We start from the raw sequence: 19,810 nt of genomic DNA, 5'->3' as shown, positions 1-19,810 counted from the left end.
CAAGATGCATCCTTCCCCACCACTGCAGCCTGACAGCAGGAGGGATGGAATCCCATAAGAAAAGGGAGAGAAGGCGCAGGGACTAATTGGCACAAATAGGGTGCAATTACTGCCTGGGCTGGGACAGGGAGGAGCAAGGTTAGGGGGGGGGGTCGGCGGGGGCGGGGGTGGGGGGGGGTCAGCTCCTCTGTTGGGAGTGATGGATTGTACCCAACACCAGTGCTCATGCAGGCTCTGCAGTAGCATGCGGAAATGCCGACAAAGCAGAGAGAGGGAGAAAGAAAGAAAGAGAGAGCGATAGAGAGTGAGAGAGACTTTCTGAGCCATAAGAAACCCGACTTTTCTGAGACACATTCTTAGTGGCTGTGTGTCTCTTTGTCCCAACAAGATTCTTGCTGTCAGGACCTACATTCACTTGCTGTCACACACACACACACACACACACACACACACACTCACACTCATGGTCCTCTGCATTTCCCTCTGTAACACCATGCCTCCCTCTCCTCCTAACCTTTCACCTACATTTTCCTTTAACCAATGGCTGAGCAGCGAGCAGCATTTTTTTAATGGAAAAACTCCTTGGGGAGCGTGCAGCTCCACGTCCTGCTGGCAGACTGCAGTATGTCATAAACCGCTTTTAATGACGATGCAAGATGCCTGCGTGTAGCAACGCTGCTCTCCCTAACTCTCAGGCCTTGAGCTGCGGCCCAAACCAAACCAATCTGACTTCTCTCATCGATCTCTCAGGGAAAATATCAGGATGGTATCGGACAGGCTCGGAGTCAGGGTGGATTAGTGCCGCCTCACATCAGTCTTTGGCCTGTCACGTTGAATCTGGGGTGCTGCTACGCCCTGCGCGGAGCTGGGGAGGGGAGGAGGAGGGAGGAGGGAACGGGGAGGATGGGGCTTATTCTGACGGCCGTTTGATACCGTTCCTCCTTTCGTGAATTACAACCCCGGGCCCCCGTCCGTCGATTTCTCTCCCCCCCCTCCCCGCCTCCGCCGCTCGGGGTGGCGGTTCATTAGGAGGGTCTGCCTCAGGAGGGAGGGCGTAGGAAGTACAGGCCTGTCCTCCCCTTTCGACCTCCCTCCTGGTCCTCCGCCTCCTCCTCCCTTCATGTCTCCTTTCACTGACTTTAAACTTGTGGCAACTATGACATTCCAAAGTGGGGGGTGTGGGGGAGGGGGGCAGAAGGACTCTTTTGTTTTAATCTCTGTCAATGGAGCGTGGAGCTGGGTGCCCTCTTTCCCCTGTCTTTGTGTGTGTGTGGGGGGGGGGGGTGCAGCGATGGGGGGAGGTAAATGGAAGGGCTGCAGTGTTTCCGGTATCCTTGGTGACACAGTGGGGATTTGGAGTTAAAAAAGCCCTCAACTTAACCCCCCACACCCCTCCCCCCGCCTCATTTTTTCTTTTTAGTGTGTGTCAGTCTGAAGTGGAAGTGACAGCGCTGTGTGTGTGTGTGTGTGTGTGTGTGTGTGTGTGTGTGTGTGTGCGTGTGTGTGCGTGTGTGTGCGTGTGTGTCAGCGCTGTGTGTGTGTGTGTGTGTGTGTGTACGCGTGTGACTGCGAGTGTGCGTGTGTGTGTGTGTGTGTGTGTGAATATGTGCGTGCGTGCGACTGTGTGTGTGTCCTGGTGCCAGATTCAGGAGCGTTGGGTGACTCCCCCAGAGGGAGCATGGGAACTTTACATTTCAAAGCCGAGCAGAGGGCACCCAGAGAAACTGCAGCGGAACAGAAGTTTTGTGTGTACAAGGAAAAGAAGGGGGGGGGGGAGTTGATACAAAGAGAAAAGAGTGAAAGGGGTGTGTGTGTGTGTGTGTGTGTGTGTTTGGTGTGTGTGGTGTGTGTATGCGTGCGCGCACGCGAGAGAGGTGAAGCATTTTGCGAAGAGTCTGTGGAATTCTCATTTTGTTCAGATTAAGAAAGTGGGGGGTGGCGATGAGGAGGGGGGTTCGTGGGAGAGGGGGGCTGGATTATTTGGGGGGATTGGTGGGGGGGGGAGGGACATTCCTTAGGATGAAGTAGGTCATTGTTCCCTGTCTCCACTGAAGAGCCTTCTGAAGGAACTGATGAACTGAAAGCAGTAGAGGGAGAGAAGAGAGAGAGAGAGAGAGAGATGTGGGGCTGGAGGGGGGGGGTACAGGTCCCTATTCGTGAGGGGGGGGCTGCATTATTCAGTAATCCTATTGAAAGTGCCTCTGAAGGACAGACCAAGAGGAGCAGGGAGAAAGGAAAGCGAATGGAATGTGACAACAGAAAAATGCCATTGATGGTGGTCAGTCTTGATGTGGAGAGATGTTTCTGTTGAATGGCAGCGGGCCTACGGGGACCGAACACCGCTCTGCTCCCGTACCCAGGCCGCTCTCGCTGCCTCAAAGACTCTCAAACTTCATCCCCCCCCCCCTCAAAATCCTTTCCTCCCTCCATTTCCAACTATTTCTCTTCCCATACAACCTTTCCAATAGTTTTTTTTCTTTCTTTCTTTCCTCCAGTTCTTGTGGGTTATGCTGTACTGCTGAGACATCAAAAAATGTTGTCAGGAAACCAGCGCTGGTCAAATGGAATAAGCATCAATCTGTTTTGATCATAACCCCTCCTGCTGAAAACCTGAGGTGTAGCTGCCAGTAAAGCCTGCTGGAGGCCTGCGTGAAAGCAAAGTGCTGCATGGTGCCGTGTAGACCTGAGTCCCCCCCTCCCTCTGGCTCTCTCTCTCTCTCTCGCTCTCTCTCTCTCTCTCGCTCGCTCGCTCGCTCGCTCGCTCTCTCTTTTTGATTATCATAAAAATGACAACGTTGCAGAGAAGCTGTGACGAATATGATTGAAGAGACAATATGGTTGTAGAAATGTACACAATGTTAGTATGTTTAAGGATCCTAGTCAAATATGTTCATATATTTAAAAAATTATACAAATTACTAGTCGCCTCAGGTCAACACATTTATTCTTAAGTATTATGTTCATGGGTTAGGGTAATGGTTCATGGTCTGTTTTAAGCAATGAAATGAACAAGATTTCAATAAAGTACTGTATGTACTGCAGTTTGAATATGCTTTACCCGAACAAGCAAAATTAAAAAGTATGTTATTGAAATAATTGAGATAAACACATCTATGTGTTTTGGAACATGTACAAAGCAGTCCATTATCTATTATTCTGTGAATACAGCTAATTGAGTTGAATTCCGAGTATCAAGTCTCTTCATGATAATGACCTCTCTGTATTGATAATTTTATTTGGTTCATAAATATAGCCTACCAATATAAGATCTGGATTATCTAAACACTTCGTTCACTGTTAGCCAATGCGTCATAGCTAACACTAACATGTCATACTGGACTCTAACCCTAACATGTCATACTGGACTCTAACCCTAACATGTCATAACCAATCCTAACTTGTCATAACCAACCCTAACATGTCATAACTGCTCTATCTCTATCTCTCCCCCCCACTACCAGAGTTCTTCCGCGAGTTGCTGGACAACGCGGAGCGCTCGCTAAACGACATGTTCGTGCGCACGTACGGCATGATGTACGTGCACAACGCCGAGCTCTTCAAGAACTTCTTCCAGAGCCTGAAGCGCTACTACACGTCCGGCAGCGGCGCGGTCAACCTGGACTCCATGCTGACGGACTTCTGGAACGACCTCCTGGAGAGGATGTTCCGGCTGGTCAACGTGCAGTACGAGTTCACCGACGCCTACATGGAGTGCGTCAGCCGGCACACGGACCAGCTGAAGCCGTTCGGCGACGTGCCACGCAAGCTCCGCCTCCAGCTGACGCGGGCCTTCGTGGCGGCGCGCACGTTCACCCGGGGCCTGGCACTCATGCCCGAGGTGGTCAACAAAGTCTCCACGGTAAGAAGGGGAGAGGAGAGGGGGAGGGAGGGAGGGATAGGGAGGGAGAGGGAGGGGGAGAGAGGACTGACGACTAACTTTGGTATCACACGGCCACTGCGGAGGGAGAAGAGTACAGCAGTCTTTTGTTTACGTGGTGTGGTGGAGCCTTGACGTCTTGAACCTAAAGTTGCTTACCACATACTAAGAAAGGCCTTGAATGCAGCGAGTGTTGAGGGATTGACTCGAGGCAGGTTCTGTGAAGAGAACAGCTGGTATGAACTCCACCAGACCCTATTCCCACACGACGAAGAGACAGGGCCTTTCTGGTGTTTGACCAGGTGTGGGAAGTTCAGGTGGGCTGTGAGAACACTTACAGCAGGGCAGTCTCTAGCCCTCCCTCCCAACCACCCCCACCCCCACCCTCTCTTGTTGTCTCTCTCTCTGGTGCGAGGTCAAGGTTCCTCACCATTGGTCTCTGGTGTGTGTGTGTGTGTGTGTGTGTGTGTGTGTGTGTGTGTGTGTGTGTGTGTGTGTGTAGCTACTCTGGCATGAGAGGTTTTATTCATTAATGATTAGATGATGCCGCACATTGGACTTGACTGCAATGTTTTATTATTATTATTATTGTTATTATTATTCGTTGCTACAGATTCATTGCTTATTCATCGTTAGGAATTGATTGTTAGGGAGCTTGAGATTAGTTGTGCACATACAAGTGTTACAGTATATTATGTATTATGTATATCGTGGGGTTTTCTTTTTTAAATTTAAGCTCAGAGGTTAGCGGACTGTGTCCACATTAATTCCCCCCCTCACCTATGCGTTAATAATTAACTCCTGTCTCTCCATTTCCCCTACAGGTCAATGCGTCCCCTAATTGTGTGCGGGCGACCATGAAGATGTTGTACTGCCCGTACTGCTCAGGTCAGGTGGCCTTGAAGCCCTGTCAGAACTACTGTCTGAACGTGATGCGCGGCTGTCTGGCCAACCAGGCCGACCTCGACACGGAGTGGAACAACTTCCTGGGTAAGGGGGCTTGATGGGGAGCAACAACCCACCGTGTGTGTGTGTGTGTTGTGGGGGGGGGGGTGTGTGTGTGTGTATGGCTCTGTTTCTCACTGGGTGGCCGCTGGGCCCTGGTGCCCCCCTCCCTGTGTGGCAGCTTTACTGGGCCTTAATTTGGGCGCCTTGTTGAGCCCCCCAACTGTTTAACAACCCCCTGCTCTCCGCAAACACCGGCCGAAGAATTATCTGCCAGGTTCTGGCTGCAGCGTGCTTCCCCCTGGTGGTTGTAACAAGTAACAACAACAGATGGACCAAACGACAACATAAAACATTTAAACATTGGTTGAACGTTTTACTCTGGGTTTTTTTCTTCGTTTTTTTAAGTATCCAGCCAGGGTGTGTTTTTTCTAGGTATTTGCGTTGCAGAGTTCATATGTGCAATATGACAACCCTAGTCGTTTTATCTGTACAGTATAGTATAGTGGATAGTGTACATAGCCTTTATTTATGTAAACCAGCTCCTTTCCCTTCTTGTTTTTTTTGTTTTTTTTCTTTCTTTCCTAGCACCAGGGGAGCCCCCCCTCCCAAATGTCGTTGTTTGGTACCTGTACTATAGCAATGACAATAAAGACCATTCATTCATTCATTCATTCATTCATTCATTCATTCATATCCCTGACTGACTAACGTTATGTCTTGTTTTCAGATGCCATGCTGAATCTAGCTGAGAGGCTGGAGGGACCTTTTAACTTTGAGTCTGTCATGGACCCCATCGACGTCAAGATCTCAGAGGCCATCATGAACATGCAGGAGAACAGCATGCAGGTGTCACAGAAGGTCAGTATCTTGTGTGTGTGTCTGTGCATCTATATGTGTTTATATGTGTTTGCGTTGGCTGTGTGTGTGTGTTCATGCCACTGACTCTGCCCTCTGCCCTCTGCCCCCCCCCCAGGTCTTCCAGGGCTGTGGCCAGCCTAAACCAAGCAAGGGCTTCCGGTCCCGCCGCTCGGTCAAGGAGACGGGCTTCACCGGGCGCTTCCGCCCCTACAGCCCCGACGCCAGGCCCACGACCGCTGCTGGGACTAGCCTGGACAGACTGGTAAGATCCAGCCGCCCCCCACCTCTTGTTATGGTGTTTTTGTATGGGAAGTCAAAAGCTTTTTGAATGGAGTTGGCATAGTTGCTGATATCTCACTCTCTCTTCTTGTACCTCTCCCTCCCTCCCCCCCTCTCCCTCCCTCCCTCCCTCCCTCCCAGGTAATGGATGTGAAGAAGAAGCTAAAGCATGCTAAGAAGTTCTGGTCCACCCTGCCTGAGGCGGTGTGTAGCGGGGAGACAGTTATATCTGGTGACGAGTGCTGGAACGGAACAGCTATGAGCAGGTCAGGACACCGCAGAGAACAAACGAACACACCAACACGCCTCCTACATCACCTACTCACACACGGTGAACGCTCGCTGCAGTTTTGACAACCATATAACCCTCCCGTCTCGTTTTCACTCATTTCCAGGTACGACTCTGTGGTCATGGGCAACGGCTTGGCCAATCAGCTGTCCAACCCGGACGTGGAGGTGGACATCACCAGGCCGGACATCGTGATCCGCAGTCAGATCGCCACGTTAAGGGAAATGACCAGCTGGCTGAAAGCCGCCCACAGCGGCAACGACATCTCCATCGACAACGGTGAGGACCGACAGACGTCTTCTATCTGTTCTGTTTCTCCATGGAAACCTTGTTGAAAAAGGCTAACATGCCCCTCCTCTTATCACCCCTTGTATTAATTAAACGTACCACCATCAGTGTTTCAATTTCATCTGATGGTTTCTTTTAAAGGTTATTTTTGTTGAGTAGGGCAGTCCCACTTTTGTATTTGTTTCTTAGTTGGATAGAGATAGTGAAGAATGACAGGAAGGTAAGGAGGAGAGGGTATGTCAGCAGGGCATGTGCCGGATTTGAACCCGTGCCGACATGGGCATATGTGTGCACTGTTAGTCCGTGGTGCTAGACCAGCTGACCACCCCACTCGTCCCGGTTTCCTGCTCTTGTTATTCCCCTCCGACCGTGCTCTGACTCCCCCTCCCTCCCTCTCTCTCTCTCTACATTTACATTTTTGGCATTTAGCAGACGCCTTATTCCAAAGTGACTTACAATCGATACATTTGACTAAGCAAGTGAATCATCAATCCACCAGTTGTAGCAGCAAGAGTAATCTAGCTCAGTCCACGGGCCATTGGCAGTCATCAGTCGTGATTTGAAGAAGAAATAAATTATTGTGTTATATATATATATATATCTTTTCTTATAACTTTATATTATTATTATTATTAATTTATTATGTATCTCTCCCTCTCTCTCTCTTTCTTCTCTCTCTTTCTGTCTCTGTGTTTTAGATGAGGACGCCAGTGGAGGAGAGGAGAGCGGTAGTGGTTGTGACTCTCCGTCGTGCGAGGCCGACCGGGACATCTACTTTTCCACCCCGCCCCCCCCTCCCGTCAAGCCCCGTGTCGTCAAGGTGGTTCACAAGCTGCCCATCGCTGACAGCGGTAGCAGCGTGGTACACGGCAGCGTGGCGCTCGCCCTCGGTGGGCTCTTCCTGGCTCTGCTTGCCCCGCACGGGAGATAAGACTGCCGGGGGAGTGGGGGAATGGAGAGAGCGAAAGAGAAAGAAAGACGGAGAGAAGGGGAAAACTGTCAGAGAGACTTTATTAAAAAAAAAAAAAAGACTGCCTTCAGGACCTCGGTCTGTCCACCATTGGGGGAGAAGACTGTTGAGTTATTAATATTATAATAACTTCACTTTTAATTTTTTGTTTGTTTTTATAAAAATGGACATCAGTGTACAGCGAAATGATTTTCTTCCAAAATGTTCACTTTTTTTTTTTTTTTTGCATTTTGTTCTGATTAACTTTCACCCTTCACAGTCCTTTTTGAGCTAGGATCCTTCTCACCACATTACCAACAGTGTTTTAGTTCCACCATTTTATCCCATTATTCATGTTTTTAGGTGCTGTCCTTTAATAGCTTTTACTGCCCAAGAGTTATCTGAATTGGAAGCTGGAGATGGATGAGTGTGGAGTGTGCCTGTGGAGTATTTCTGAGAGTGCTTTTCCTTATGACAACATGTGCGCGCCAATGCATTTACCTTATCAAGAGAACAGCTAAGAAACAATGTAGCAAGTATTCCTGACGTGTGTGCATGTTCATGTGTGTGTGTGTGTGTGTGTGTGTGTGTGTGTGCGTGCGTGTGTGTGTGCGTGCGTGCGTGAGAGAGTGTGAGAGAGCTTCCTTTTTAGATATTGGCCATATCTTAGGACTGGTCAGGGGTGAACAGTGAGTTGGACATCTTGGTTACATGTTGAAGCTCTGGACAGGCTCACAGAGCAGGAGAGGGAACTAGTTGGGTGAGGGGGTTCAGGCCTTTCTATGTGCCCCGTGTGCATATGTATGTGTAAAGGAAAAGAGTACCACATCCCAAACTATAGACGCTCATATATGCTACCAGTTCCCTGCATTCATACGGTGTGTGTCCTCATAGTCATTACACACTAGCAGTTTGGAAAGTGAAAGTGTGGGATGGAGTATGATGCGCAGGGGGAGATCATGGTGAGGAGGACGGACTCCCCTGTACATTACCCCTCTAGAAGGCAAAGCTGACAAAGAGCAGTCCTGGGTGTCCTCGGGCAAAGTCTATTCAGTTCAACCCAGAGCAGAACTCTGTACAGTCTTACATGTTATAAAGGAATGATCTTGACAGGGAGAGTGGCTCGTAATGTCCAAAACGTTTTTTGAGATAAACCAGATGAGATAAACCAGAAAAGACACAGTCGACTTTATGAACCGAATCGGAGACGGAGAGAGAGAAACGTGGAGAGTATGATGAATTGTAAACACAGGGTTTTAAGTGGAGGAAGAGTTCTAATTGTTAGTCATTTTTTTTTGGTATAAAGATTATATATTAGGTACTACAGTGAATTTTACTTCTAGTTTTAGGAGAAGGTGGGAGTGGCCTGCGTGCACAGACGGGGTTTCGGGGCACTTCTTTACCCCCCTATGCAGACATTTACCTCTCTACTTTAACTTTGTTTCTGTGAGGGGTCTCATCTCAAAGAAGCTGACCCTCCGGGGGTCCCCTCTCACAGATCCAATCCTTTAAAATCTGTTTTGGTAAGAGTGTTGCTACATCTGATGCATTCTGTCTTACATGTACAATAGAACCTCGGTACGTTGTTATCACCAACTTCTCAATGTCATAAAAAGAATGTACTTTTTACATTTACATGTGACCTATCACAACAGTCTATTGTATCCGCTATCTGCTACTAAAGTACTTCTCTGTAGGTTTTCGAGACAGAATGGTGTCCCTGACTTTGTCTTGATTGAATCAGATAACTGACAAGCACAATATTAGTTATTGTTTGAATTTTGAGGTTCTGGTCTATGCTAAAGGTCACATCATCTGATTGTTTTACCTCTCACTCTATCCACCGGTTGTTCTTGTACAGTAAATTATGTAATTGCATGTTTCTTTTAAAGCATTTACAAACATGCTCTCAGACATTACAGAAATATCTAGAAAAAAAATACAGTATTCAGAATGTATTGATATACATATTTGTAGATGAAAAGATATTAATAATTTTACAAATTAACTGAAGTATTTTGTATTGGTATCAGATTCTGTTTTTGCATTGGAATTATGTAAAACAAAAATCAGATTTGCATGTTTCAGATTTGTCTGTCGGGTCTTGATAAAGTGATGGGCTGATGTTATGGTGTGTGATGATGCCTGGACTGGGCTGTTCCTTCACTCAAGACCTCCGTGCCTCTGGTGTCCCCCCCCGGTGCTGGGAGCACCGTTGACTTGTTCAAGTTGATTGTACATTTAAACCAGATGACCGCTTTCCTCCTTAAAAGCCTAATGCCCCCAAGGATTACGATTGGCCAGCCAAGAGGACGGAAGGAATCCATGAGGACATTTGGAATTGGGGGATTGGAGACAGGAGGACATTGTGATGTTCATGCAGCAGAAACACCTATGCAGCCCACAAAAGAATTGATGCTGCCATTCGACAAATCAATTAGCGTTACTTGTCTTTCAATGGTGCAGTCCCCTTGTTCTCCATTGTACCACCAACTAAATCTTTGCAAAGGGTTGTGCTTGTGTCATAAGGGGAAGTAAGGTGGGTTCTCTTATCGAACACAAATTTTCCATCTTAAACTCAAAATGGTGGCTTAAATAAACGTGTGGAGCAGTGTTGGGCAAACGTCTGTGCTTGTGGGCCAAGGCAGCAGCATCCCCCAGCTGGCAGGTGTGTTGGTCGTGCTGCAGAGACATGGAGGGGGGGGGGATCTCCTTTATCTGTTCCATGGAACAACTTCAGTCCAGAGACTGAGAGTTGAGATGGACAGATGATGGGACACCTCCATCTGCCTTTGGCCCACAAGAACAACGTGGACTCATCTTTGGAGGAGAGTATGAGTGACGGAAAAGAATAAAACAAATTGTGTAAATAATGAGCTGCCGTTTAGATGTCTCTGAAAGAGGCCATAACAATCCATCAGATCTTTACTTCTCAGAGTATCTCCTAAATGTTATGAGAAAAACAAGATGATGAGCTAGATGCTAAATTGTTAAAGAAAGGGTATATTAAACAACATTTCCTAGTCTTGTTGAAATAAAGACTGCAGATATTTAAATGGTGTTGGATGTTTTATTTGATGACAGTTAAGTCGGTGTAAACCTGTTGCTATCATATGAAAATCATTTACTCTTTGGGCATTGTATTAAACTTAAGCAAAATATTTAAAACATTGCATGAAACATTTCATAGGAGCATATCAGTAATCTATAGTGTTAGAATTTACATAGATGGCCTATGTAAAACAAATTATATGTCTAGTTTCTACTGGCAATATATCACACATAGGCTACTACATCAGTACAGTACACGGAATAGAATACTGTTTAGTTTGTATGCAGGAGACCATCCTCAGCAAAGACCTGGATAGCGAATGGACCTACCACACTGAGGACTTCCAGGAGGAGAATGACCCAGGCAGGACGGACGGCGGCTGTCTGAGAGGCCTGAGGGGAAAGCTGTTTGGGAGGAAGCGGGTGGAGATCCTGGTGGAGGAGGTGGAGGGGAACAACACGCAGGAGAGGCAGGAGTTGCTGGAGTTAAAGTTGACCTGCAAGAGGCTCAAGGAAGACCTGGTGATTCCCAAACTCCTGATTGCAGAGAAGGAGAAAGCTGCCCAGTGCTTCGTAAGTTTAGTCAAATCTATAAATTAAAAGTTATTCATGAATAGAGCAGATAGGTAATCCATAAATGTAATAGATAAATATATATATATATATATATATATATATATCAAATGGGTAAAGACAGGACAGATATAATATCTCAAGACTGGTATGACGTATGACTAATTCTAATTTTCTTTGTCTTTTACCCCCACAGAGCCGTGCGTGTTGGACACCGGATGAGCCTCGTGACAGGCTCTCTGAGACTAGCCAGTCTGCTATGTCCCCAGAGCCCAGCAACGCAGCAGGCGGTATTGACGATATTCATGAAATGAACGTACCACGCCCTACCCTCCTGCCCCCTACTCCTGAGCCCTTCCACTGCCACCGCGGCCCCCTCCTGCGGCCCATCACGAACCTGAGCGTGAGAGGCAGGAAGCTCCTCATGGGAGGGGCCGTCTTGGACGTGACCCCGGCCCCACAGGTTAGTGAAATGATGCTAGATGCTAAGTGGGATCCTTGGGACGACCCTACCCTAAACCTAACCTTAACCTTTATCCTAAACTTAACCATAATTCTAACTGAACCTTAACCCTTACCCTAAACTTAACCATAATTCTAACCTAACCTTAACCCTTACCCTAAACTTAACCATAATTCTAACCTAACTTTATCCCTTACCCTAAACTTAACCATAATTCTAACCAAACCTTAACCCTTATCCTAAACTTAACCATAACAGTAACTGAACTGTAACGGTTTTAAATCTCAACTCTAATGGGGTGACAGAGTCGGACCGTCAAAAGCATTTCACTTAGCGTTTACAATGACATTATGGGATGGGAAAAGCAAGTCATTTTCAGCTCAGAAGAGTTAAGTTATAAGCCAGAGAGTTACAGTCATATAAAGCTTGTATTGTCCTCATATGGTCAATCAGAAAGTGAAAAGCAAAAAGAAGAAGGCAGGGAAAAAACAAGTGAAGGAAGAAATGGAACAGCAGCAGGAGACAAACAACGAGGTTGAGAAGGAAGTTCAGAAACCAGGCAAAAAGAGTCTGAAAGAAAGGTGATGACTGAAATAAAAGTAGGGTAAATACAGGTGGTAGCATACCAAGGTGATAGGTCGTTACATTCTGTTGGTAACTACTGTGTTTATTTCCAACAGGATTATCCGTTGGCTGCTGCGTAAATTGGCGTAATGGACACCTATCCACTCATCTACCTCCCTCCTAACAAAATGATCACCAAACCTACACACACGGACACACGTACACATAACTAACTAACTACCTCCCTTCCTACATACGGTAACCACATACCCACCTTCACATGCACACTGACAGACAGACAGACAGACAGACAGACAGACACACAGCCACTTACTTAACATGCATACCTCTTACCTTACACAGAGGTACCGCTACCTAGCTTTCTTCCTACACACACACACACACACACACACACACACACACACACACCTACCTACCCACACACATCTACCTATCCCATACAATACCTACCTATCCCATACAATACCTACCTACCTTCCTCCTTACCACATACCCACCCACATTTCCTCTCTCAAGACAGACAGACAGACAGACACACAGCCACTTACTTAACATGCATACCTCTTACCTTACACAGAGGTTCCCCTACCTAGCTTTCTTCCTACACACACACACACACACACACACACACACACACACACACACACACACACACACCTACCTACCCACACACACATACCTATCCCATACAATACCTACCTACCTCCTTACCACATACCCACCCACATTTCCTCTCTCAAGACATTAGCAAAATAAACATTTTTGAATGAATTGTGTCTTGTTGATTGCTGTATTAGTGTTTTAAGCTCTGAACAAAACAGCAACTACCCAGACTTCCACAAGAGGAGACTGTGTCGTTCCTAAAAGAAAAACACCAAATAGCTCTAATTAGAACATTAAAGGCAACAATAGACCATTATTTGGGTCCTCTTGACCCAACCAAAGAACAATTCACATTACTGTCTCACTAGCCTTTCTCAGTACAGTTTCTCTACTGTTAATATGTCAATTATATCTATGCATATCCTTCTTCTAGCATTACGACTGCCAATGGCCCCTGGCCTGAGCATAGATGACTTTTTCCTGCTATGACTGGTGACTGGTGGATAGATCACTTAGTCAAATGTATTAGTTGTAAGTCGCTTTGGATAAAGGTGTCTGCTAAATGTCTAAAATGTAGAAATGCAATGTAAATGCAGTGACAATGCTGGTGAGCTGAATAAATGTCAATGAAAGAAGTTTGAATTTCTTTTTCATTACATTTTGAGTTATGTACTGCTAGTCAGCACCTCATCCTGGGTGTGTGTTCTTTATTATTACCGTAGTGTTCCTACTACTACCTTTATATTGTTAGCAGGCTCACAAGCTGTGTTAGTTGACTAGCGAGTGTGTCATTGATTTTCAACAACATGAGTGTCATGCATGTTTGACGGGTTATTAATCTGTTACATTTTTACCATTTAGCAGATGCTTTTATCCAAAGCGAAGAGAGCATGTCGATAAAGGAGAGATCTCCTGTGTGTGTTTTATTTGAAATAACAGAAATACTTATAGGATCACACCATCATACACTCTCTGTGGTGCTATGAGTACCAGTCCTGCAGATCAACTTGTATTATTATTATTATTTGATTTTTTATTTTATTATTTTATATTAAAAATGTATATATATACATGATATATATTTTATAATTGTATATATATATTTTATATTGAATACACTATACTAAAACATTTCTAAACATTTCAGTCTGAGCATACTAGAACAACTTAAATGTTGTTTAATCAAAACAAAGCTAAGCAAGCCACCTCAGGTTTGGAATGGGGATCCTAAAGACTTTCTCATGGGGTTCCTAAAGACTACCCACCTGTACAGTTTCTCTCCTGTAAATAAATTCTAATAATATGAATTCTTCCTTCCTCTAGCATTGTGACGGCCCCTGGTCCGAGCATAGATTTGTTTTTCTTATGATGACAAAATGACAAAAGACATATTACCAAACGGGCCTACCGGGCCCAGGCCCAGGGGCCCAAGAGCTCATGGGGCCCTTTGCATTTCTTGTTGCAGGGACGCTGGTCGAATTTTGAACCCTATGAAAGAATATAGTATTGGGCCCCACCAAAACTAGACCTTATGATAGCATTAGAAGCTATTCACACACAGAAATTAGCTGTTTATATGGCATTTCTTTTAAGTGGTTCATGAAGACCCCATTATAACTTGTTATCCACCCCTGATCTGTCTGAATGGAGCCCCTAAAACACATCACTGTATGCTTTATTTACCAAGGCCCCACTGAAAAACGGCAGAACTTACATGACAAGAGATAATTTATACATGACAAAAAAATATTAGCAGCGTACACAACAATTTTAAGGTTAAAAATATGTCAAGGCGGCAAAGCAAGGGCAGGTAGCAGTCATGGTAGCCATGCTGTGTTTTTTGTGGGTCTAGATACTGTCATTGTACAGCCTAACTGCAGTATGAAGGGTTGAGTTTTTCAGCCTGCTGGTCTTGGCCTTTGGTTCAGCCAGCTTGTGCTGGTTCCTTGTGTCCTGGCAGTGCAGCTTCCTCGTGTTGGAGGTAGCAGGTCGTGCAGAGGGTGTTGCTCGTCATGCATGTTCCTGACCAGCTTCACTGCAGCCTCCTCCCTCCTGGTCTGGAGTGATGGTAGGGGGTTGTGAGATCTCACCAGCTCTCCTTCTGATGATTCTGCAGGCACGTGTCTGGACTCGCTCTAGCTCAGCCTGTTGTTTTTTAGAGCAGCCCACCAAGAGCACCGAGCTGTATTCCAGACACGGCCTGATGAGAGTGGTGTAGATGGTGATGAGGTCATCCGCAGGTAGACCGTGTCCGTGAGATAGTGCAGCCGCTTGGAGGCAGTTTTTATTGCCTTCTCAATGTGCACATCTCGTACATGCTCCTACTGTAACTGGGACAAATGAGATTCCTTATATGAACATAAAAAAAACTATTACTAACAGTTTATAGGGGCCCACGTCTTGCAAAGAGTGAAGCTTGTGTGGGCTACATTGGGGTTGGATGGTTTTACGGTTAAACCGAAAACCGGGGTTTCTAAAAATAGCAACGGTATAGCAATAGCAACGGTTTTACCAAAACCGTCATGAAAACTGACTTTTTAATTTGTTTTATTATTATTATTTTTAACATTTAATCACAACGTTATACATTGTTATATTTAATAAACGCCATAAAATTGTGTGGGTGAAGATGCTAAGAAAGAGATTTTTGTAAACAATGTAATTTGTCTATAAATGAACTGTCTAAATTAAAGACGTGTCACATGAAAGCTTCTCGAGAATAAGGACAGTGTTGCCAGATTAAGCGTATTCCCGCCCAATTGGGCTACTTATGATCACACTGGGCAGATTTTAGACTGTGGTTAGGCTGGAAATTGATCCCATCTGGCAATAATGTTAGGAAAGTGAGATGCTCCCTTACAAAAAGAAAAGGTGAACAAGCCTGTTTATCTGGCAAAAAAAATAACTAGAATAGCCTTACGGACTAAATAGACTAGTCTTGATACAACTTTTATGCCCACTGTGATGGGGTACATTGCAGAAAGCTAAAGTCTGTAGGATACAATAATACGAATTGTTTTTGGTAGCGCACATCCCTGAAGAAGGTCTATGAAATACCGAAATCTCGCGCAATAACATCGGATGAAGGATCATTACGGTACATGTGGGAAAACTAGGATTAGGGTTAGGTGCTACATCCACTTGGTACATGCTGGCATGTCTAACCCTACCTAACCCTAACCTTAACCGTAGCACCTAACCCTAACCCTAGTTTTCCCACATGTACCGTAACATCTACATAAATTCACTGTTTGTTCACAATGTCTTCTTAATTGACGGTAAACCTATGCATTATCACCTGTTGTGGAATCAAAACCGTATGCCGAAACCCGGGATCGAACCAGGGACCTTTAGATCTTCAGTCTAACGCTCTCCCAACTGAGCTATTTCGGCTGTGTCTACATTTCAGAAGTAAAATCATTTATGTATCCTGAAATAGCAGAATAGTTACTGTGTAACTAACAGATGATGCATTATTGTATCGTAGTTGCTATTTGGTATTTTAATCTTATCGATATCTTGCCTGTTGCATGTTAGAGCTTTTAGCTAAATAAGAGCCTCCGCCCATTACATCAAGTGACGTCATTTCAGTAACTCCAGCCACCGCGGGGGGCGCTGCTGGGGGAGGAGAGGCTAGGAACAACATGATGATGGAAGGGGACTTCAAACACCCAATCTTTGTCGCTGAAAAACTCTTGGAAATTGGTATCTATCTTCAGAATATACTTGCAGACTTCGACAGCGAGTAAATGTGATTATGCTTGCACCGAATACTTACACTGTGGAATTACAAAAGGGGGCTGGTTAGCAGCAAGCTACTCGTCTCGCCAGGAGGAAGCAAGCAGGCGGTCAAGCTAACATTGGTAGCTTACTACATTGTTGTTGTTGTTGTTGTTGTTTGTTTGTTTAACCAACCAAGGTAAAACAAAACAATACAAACGTAGTATTGTCCCTAGCCTATGGGGGGCAGGGGGAACGGACTGCTTGAGTAATGGTCTCTAAATAGTCTCTCGCAGGAAGATGGATGAAAAGTCCACCTCCACCAACCATAAGCTGTTGATCGCTCTGGGGATGGTGTTGCTCTTCGGCGTCATTGTGCTCCAGTACGTGTGTCCCAGCTCCGACTGCCAGCTGCTGTTCCACCCGGGATCACTAGTGTCCTCCGAGGCGGGGGGCGACCATGCCATCGGGTCTCGGACCACCGAGGGGAACGACGACATTGGAAGGGACCCCTACGTCTCAGAGGACGGCGCCCTAGCCCGCTTCGTCCCCCGCTTCAATTTCACCACCGCCGACCTCAATCACGTTGTCGATTTCAACATCAAAGGTGACGATATTATCGTTTTTCTACACATCCAAAAGACCGGGGGTACAACTTTCGGGCGTCATCTAGTACGTAATATTCAACTCGAGAGGCCTTGCGAGTGTCACGCCGGCCAAAAGAAGTGTACCTGTTACCGGCCCGGTAAGAGAGAGACTTGGCTGTTCTCCCGGTTCTCCACCGGCTGGAGCTGCGGTCTGCACGCGGACTGGACCGAGCTGACCAATTGTGTGCCCACCCGCATGGACGCGCACGAGCCCCCCAAGACCCCTACTGTTCCCAGGTGAGTGACAGAGAAGAAGGATGACTTGTGTGACATTTGGAATTAAATGTATAGAACAATTGCATAGGGATAGGAAATGTTAGGATATTTATAGCATAGCATAGAGTACAGCACAGTGTTTTATTTGTATAGTATAGCATAGTAGTGGATAGTGTACATAGCCTTTATTTATGTAAACCAGCTCTTTTTCCCTTCTTGTTTTTAGTATTTTTTTCCAAGCACCAGGGGAGTCCCCCCTCCCAAATTTCGTTGTATGGTACCTGTACTATATTAATGACAATAAAGACTATTCATTCATTCATTTTGCACACAGCATCGACCCGAATTCACCGCAAACCCTTTATTCCCTATTATTAATTAAGTGGCATGACAAAATGTATGCGTCAGTTAGGATGAAAAGCGGCAGCATCTGTCCCTCTTGGATCAATAGCAGGCGCCTCTATTGTAACTACTCTCCCTTCATTCTCGTCCCCAGAGAGCCGAGCCGAGTCTCAACATCTGCCCTCCCTTTTACGACTAATGTCTTTCATCTGTGTATTTGGTGTAACAATGTGTTTGATTTGTTTTTATTGACACACAAACCAGTGTGATTTGGTCTGTGCGCGTGTCCATGACTGTTCTCATGTCATGAGTTTGTGCACACTATGTGGTAGATAATTGTTGTTGGGTGAATCAGGGTGTTGTTGGGGGATGTATGAATTAGAAAATAACTGGCACTCTTCATGAACTCACACTTAGAGGGCCTGATCCGTGGGTGTTACTTACCGAGCACACTTAGATTAAGTGCTGAAAACAAACCCTGAGACGAAATGTCAACAACACTGCACTCTTTCTTCCTCGCAACCTGACCTCTTCTCTCTCTCTCTCTCCGTCTCTCAGCAGGAACTTCTATTACATCACCATCCTGCGGGACCCCGTGTGGCGCTACCTGAGCGAGTGGCGTCACGTGCAGCGAGGCGCCACTTGGAAGGCCTCCCTGCACGTGTGCGACGGGCACGCGCCCACGCTGGCCGAGCTGCCCACCTGCTACGCCGGGGACGACTGGTCCGGCTGCACCCTGCAGGAGTTCATGGACTGCCCCTCCAACCTGGCCAGCAACCGGCAGACCCGCATGTTGGCCGACCTCAGCCTAGTCGGCTGCTACAACGTCTCCGCCATGACCGACGACCAGCGCTGGGCCGTGCTGCTGGAGAGCGCCAAGCGCAACCTGCGCAGCATGGCCTTCTTCGGGCTGACAGAGTACCAGCGCAAGACGCAGTACCTGTTCGAGCACACCTTCCGCCTGGCCTTCATCGCGCCCTTCACCCAGCTGAACGGGACGCGGGCGGCCAGCGTCGAGGTGGCCGCGGAGACGCAGCGGCGGATCCGCCGGCTGAACCGGTGGGACGTGGAGCTGTACGAGTACGCCCGCGACCTCTTCCTCCAGCGCTTCCAGGCGGCGCGGCAGCAGGAGCGCAGGCAGGCCAGGGAGAGGAGGCAGCAGGAGAGGAGGCGACTCCGGGGGAGGCTAACCACCAAGCCGGGGAGGCCCGGCGAGACGTCCCTGTGGCCAGAGCCCCAGGTTGGGGGTAGCCGCCCGCCACCCTCTCCAGACATGAGGCAGCAGCAGAGGGGTTATGGTGAGGCGGTGGAGCCGGAGGAGCAGCTGCCAGACTGGTGGGACCTGGAGGAGAACAGCACCATGGAGGACTACCTGGACAATGTGGAACAGTGGCGGTAGTGAGAGGACCGATGCTGAAGGGGCAGGGGGGGTTGACTGACCGGACTGCCTGTGTTCGCCAGGCTTGCCTTGATCACGCGGTCACGATCAGCACTCGAAGCGAACCACGCACAGTTGTCTGTAGCATACTGTACAACCATGGTCAGTTCTCAATGACACACACCTATTTATTGTTTATGATTGTAGTTCTTTTTTGTGTGTGTGTGTGTATTTCACTTTACACATATTGTGGTCAGTTCATTTACTTTGTGGTCAGTTCATCACTGGAAGAGAATCCAGGAGGACTTGCCTACCACCAGTCGCCATATGGCCATGCCCATCACAATCACCTTAGCCTTCCAGGATGTTCCGCGTACGGCCCTATCACTGGACTGTGTGGTTGTAGAAGGAACAACACACATGGGTTCCTGAGGATCATTTTGATATTGAGGAAAATCCTCATGTTTTGTAGCCTGTTTGATTTAATGGATGGATGTGTTTTTGATTTTGACAGAGATTTTGTACCCATATTAAGCTATTACTTTGTCATAAGCAAATACTTTGTAGGTTAAGCTGTTGATTTGTTATATGGGAAGTATATGATTGTGCCAGAAAAAAACATTAATTTCTCACTAATGGCATATTGATAATTACCTCAATCAGTAGCACATTTGTTAATGTTATATACATATTTTTCTTGTGCTAGCCTTGTCTCTTCTTTCTCTCTTTTTTTGTGTAAATAAA

At 46.5% G+C, this 19,810-nt stretch overlaps 2 protein-coding genes across 3 annotated transcripts in view; both read left to right on the top strand.

The window, feature by feature from the left end:
* gpc4 (glypican 4) overlaps window positions 1–10,538 on the top strand; it is a 32,758-nt gene extending 22,220 nt beyond the window's left edge. The window contains exons 3-9 of the mRNA XM_080526111.1: window positions 3,462–3,859; window positions 4,702–4,867; window positions 5,553–5,683; window positions 5,799–5,945; window positions 6,104–6,228; window positions 6,358–6,530; window positions 7,238–10,538. Coding sequence (XP_080382237.1) covers window positions 3,462–3,859; window positions 4,702–4,867; window positions 5,553–5,683; window positions 5,799–5,945; window positions 6,104–6,228; window positions 6,358–6,530; window positions 7,238–7,470 — 1,373 coding nt within the window. The 3' untranslated portion in view covers window positions 7,471–10,538. The remainder of the gene's footprint in view (window positions 1–3,461; window positions 3,860–4,701; window positions 4,868–5,552; window positions 5,684–5,798; window positions 5,946–6,103; window positions 6,229–6,357; window positions 6,531–7,237) is intronic.
* Window positions 10,539–16,783: 6,245 nt separating this feature from the next.
* Window positions 16,784–19,711, top strand: hs6st2 (heparan sulfate 6-O-sulfotransferase 2; the record flags this gene model as incomplete). Of its 2 annotated transcripts, none has more annotated exons than XM_080527725.1 (2): window positions 16,784–17,367; window positions 18,250–19,711. In XM_080527725.1, the coding sequence occupies 2 exons, from the start codon at window positions 16,784–16,786 to the stop codon at window positions 19,085–19,087; spliced, it is 1,422 nt and encodes a 473-aa protein (XP_080383851.1). In that variant the 3' UTR covers window positions 19,088–19,711. The 2 variants fall into 2 exon arrangements, with proteins under 2 accessions (XP_080383851.1, XP_080383850.1); XM_080527724.1 differs by having other exon boundaries at window positions 18,247–19,711.
* Between the last annotated feature and the right edge of the window lie 99 nt (window positions 19,712–19,810).

This window comes from Nansenia antarctica, assembly GCF_963989245.1.
Source record: "Nansenia antarctica genome assembly, chromosome: 3".
NCBI classification, from domain to species: domain Eukaryota; kingdom Metazoa; phylum Chordata; class Actinopteri; order Argentiniformes; family Microstomatidae; genus Nansenia; species Nansenia antarctica.
This window is presented reverse-complemented; position numbering and strand designations above follow the sequence as displayed.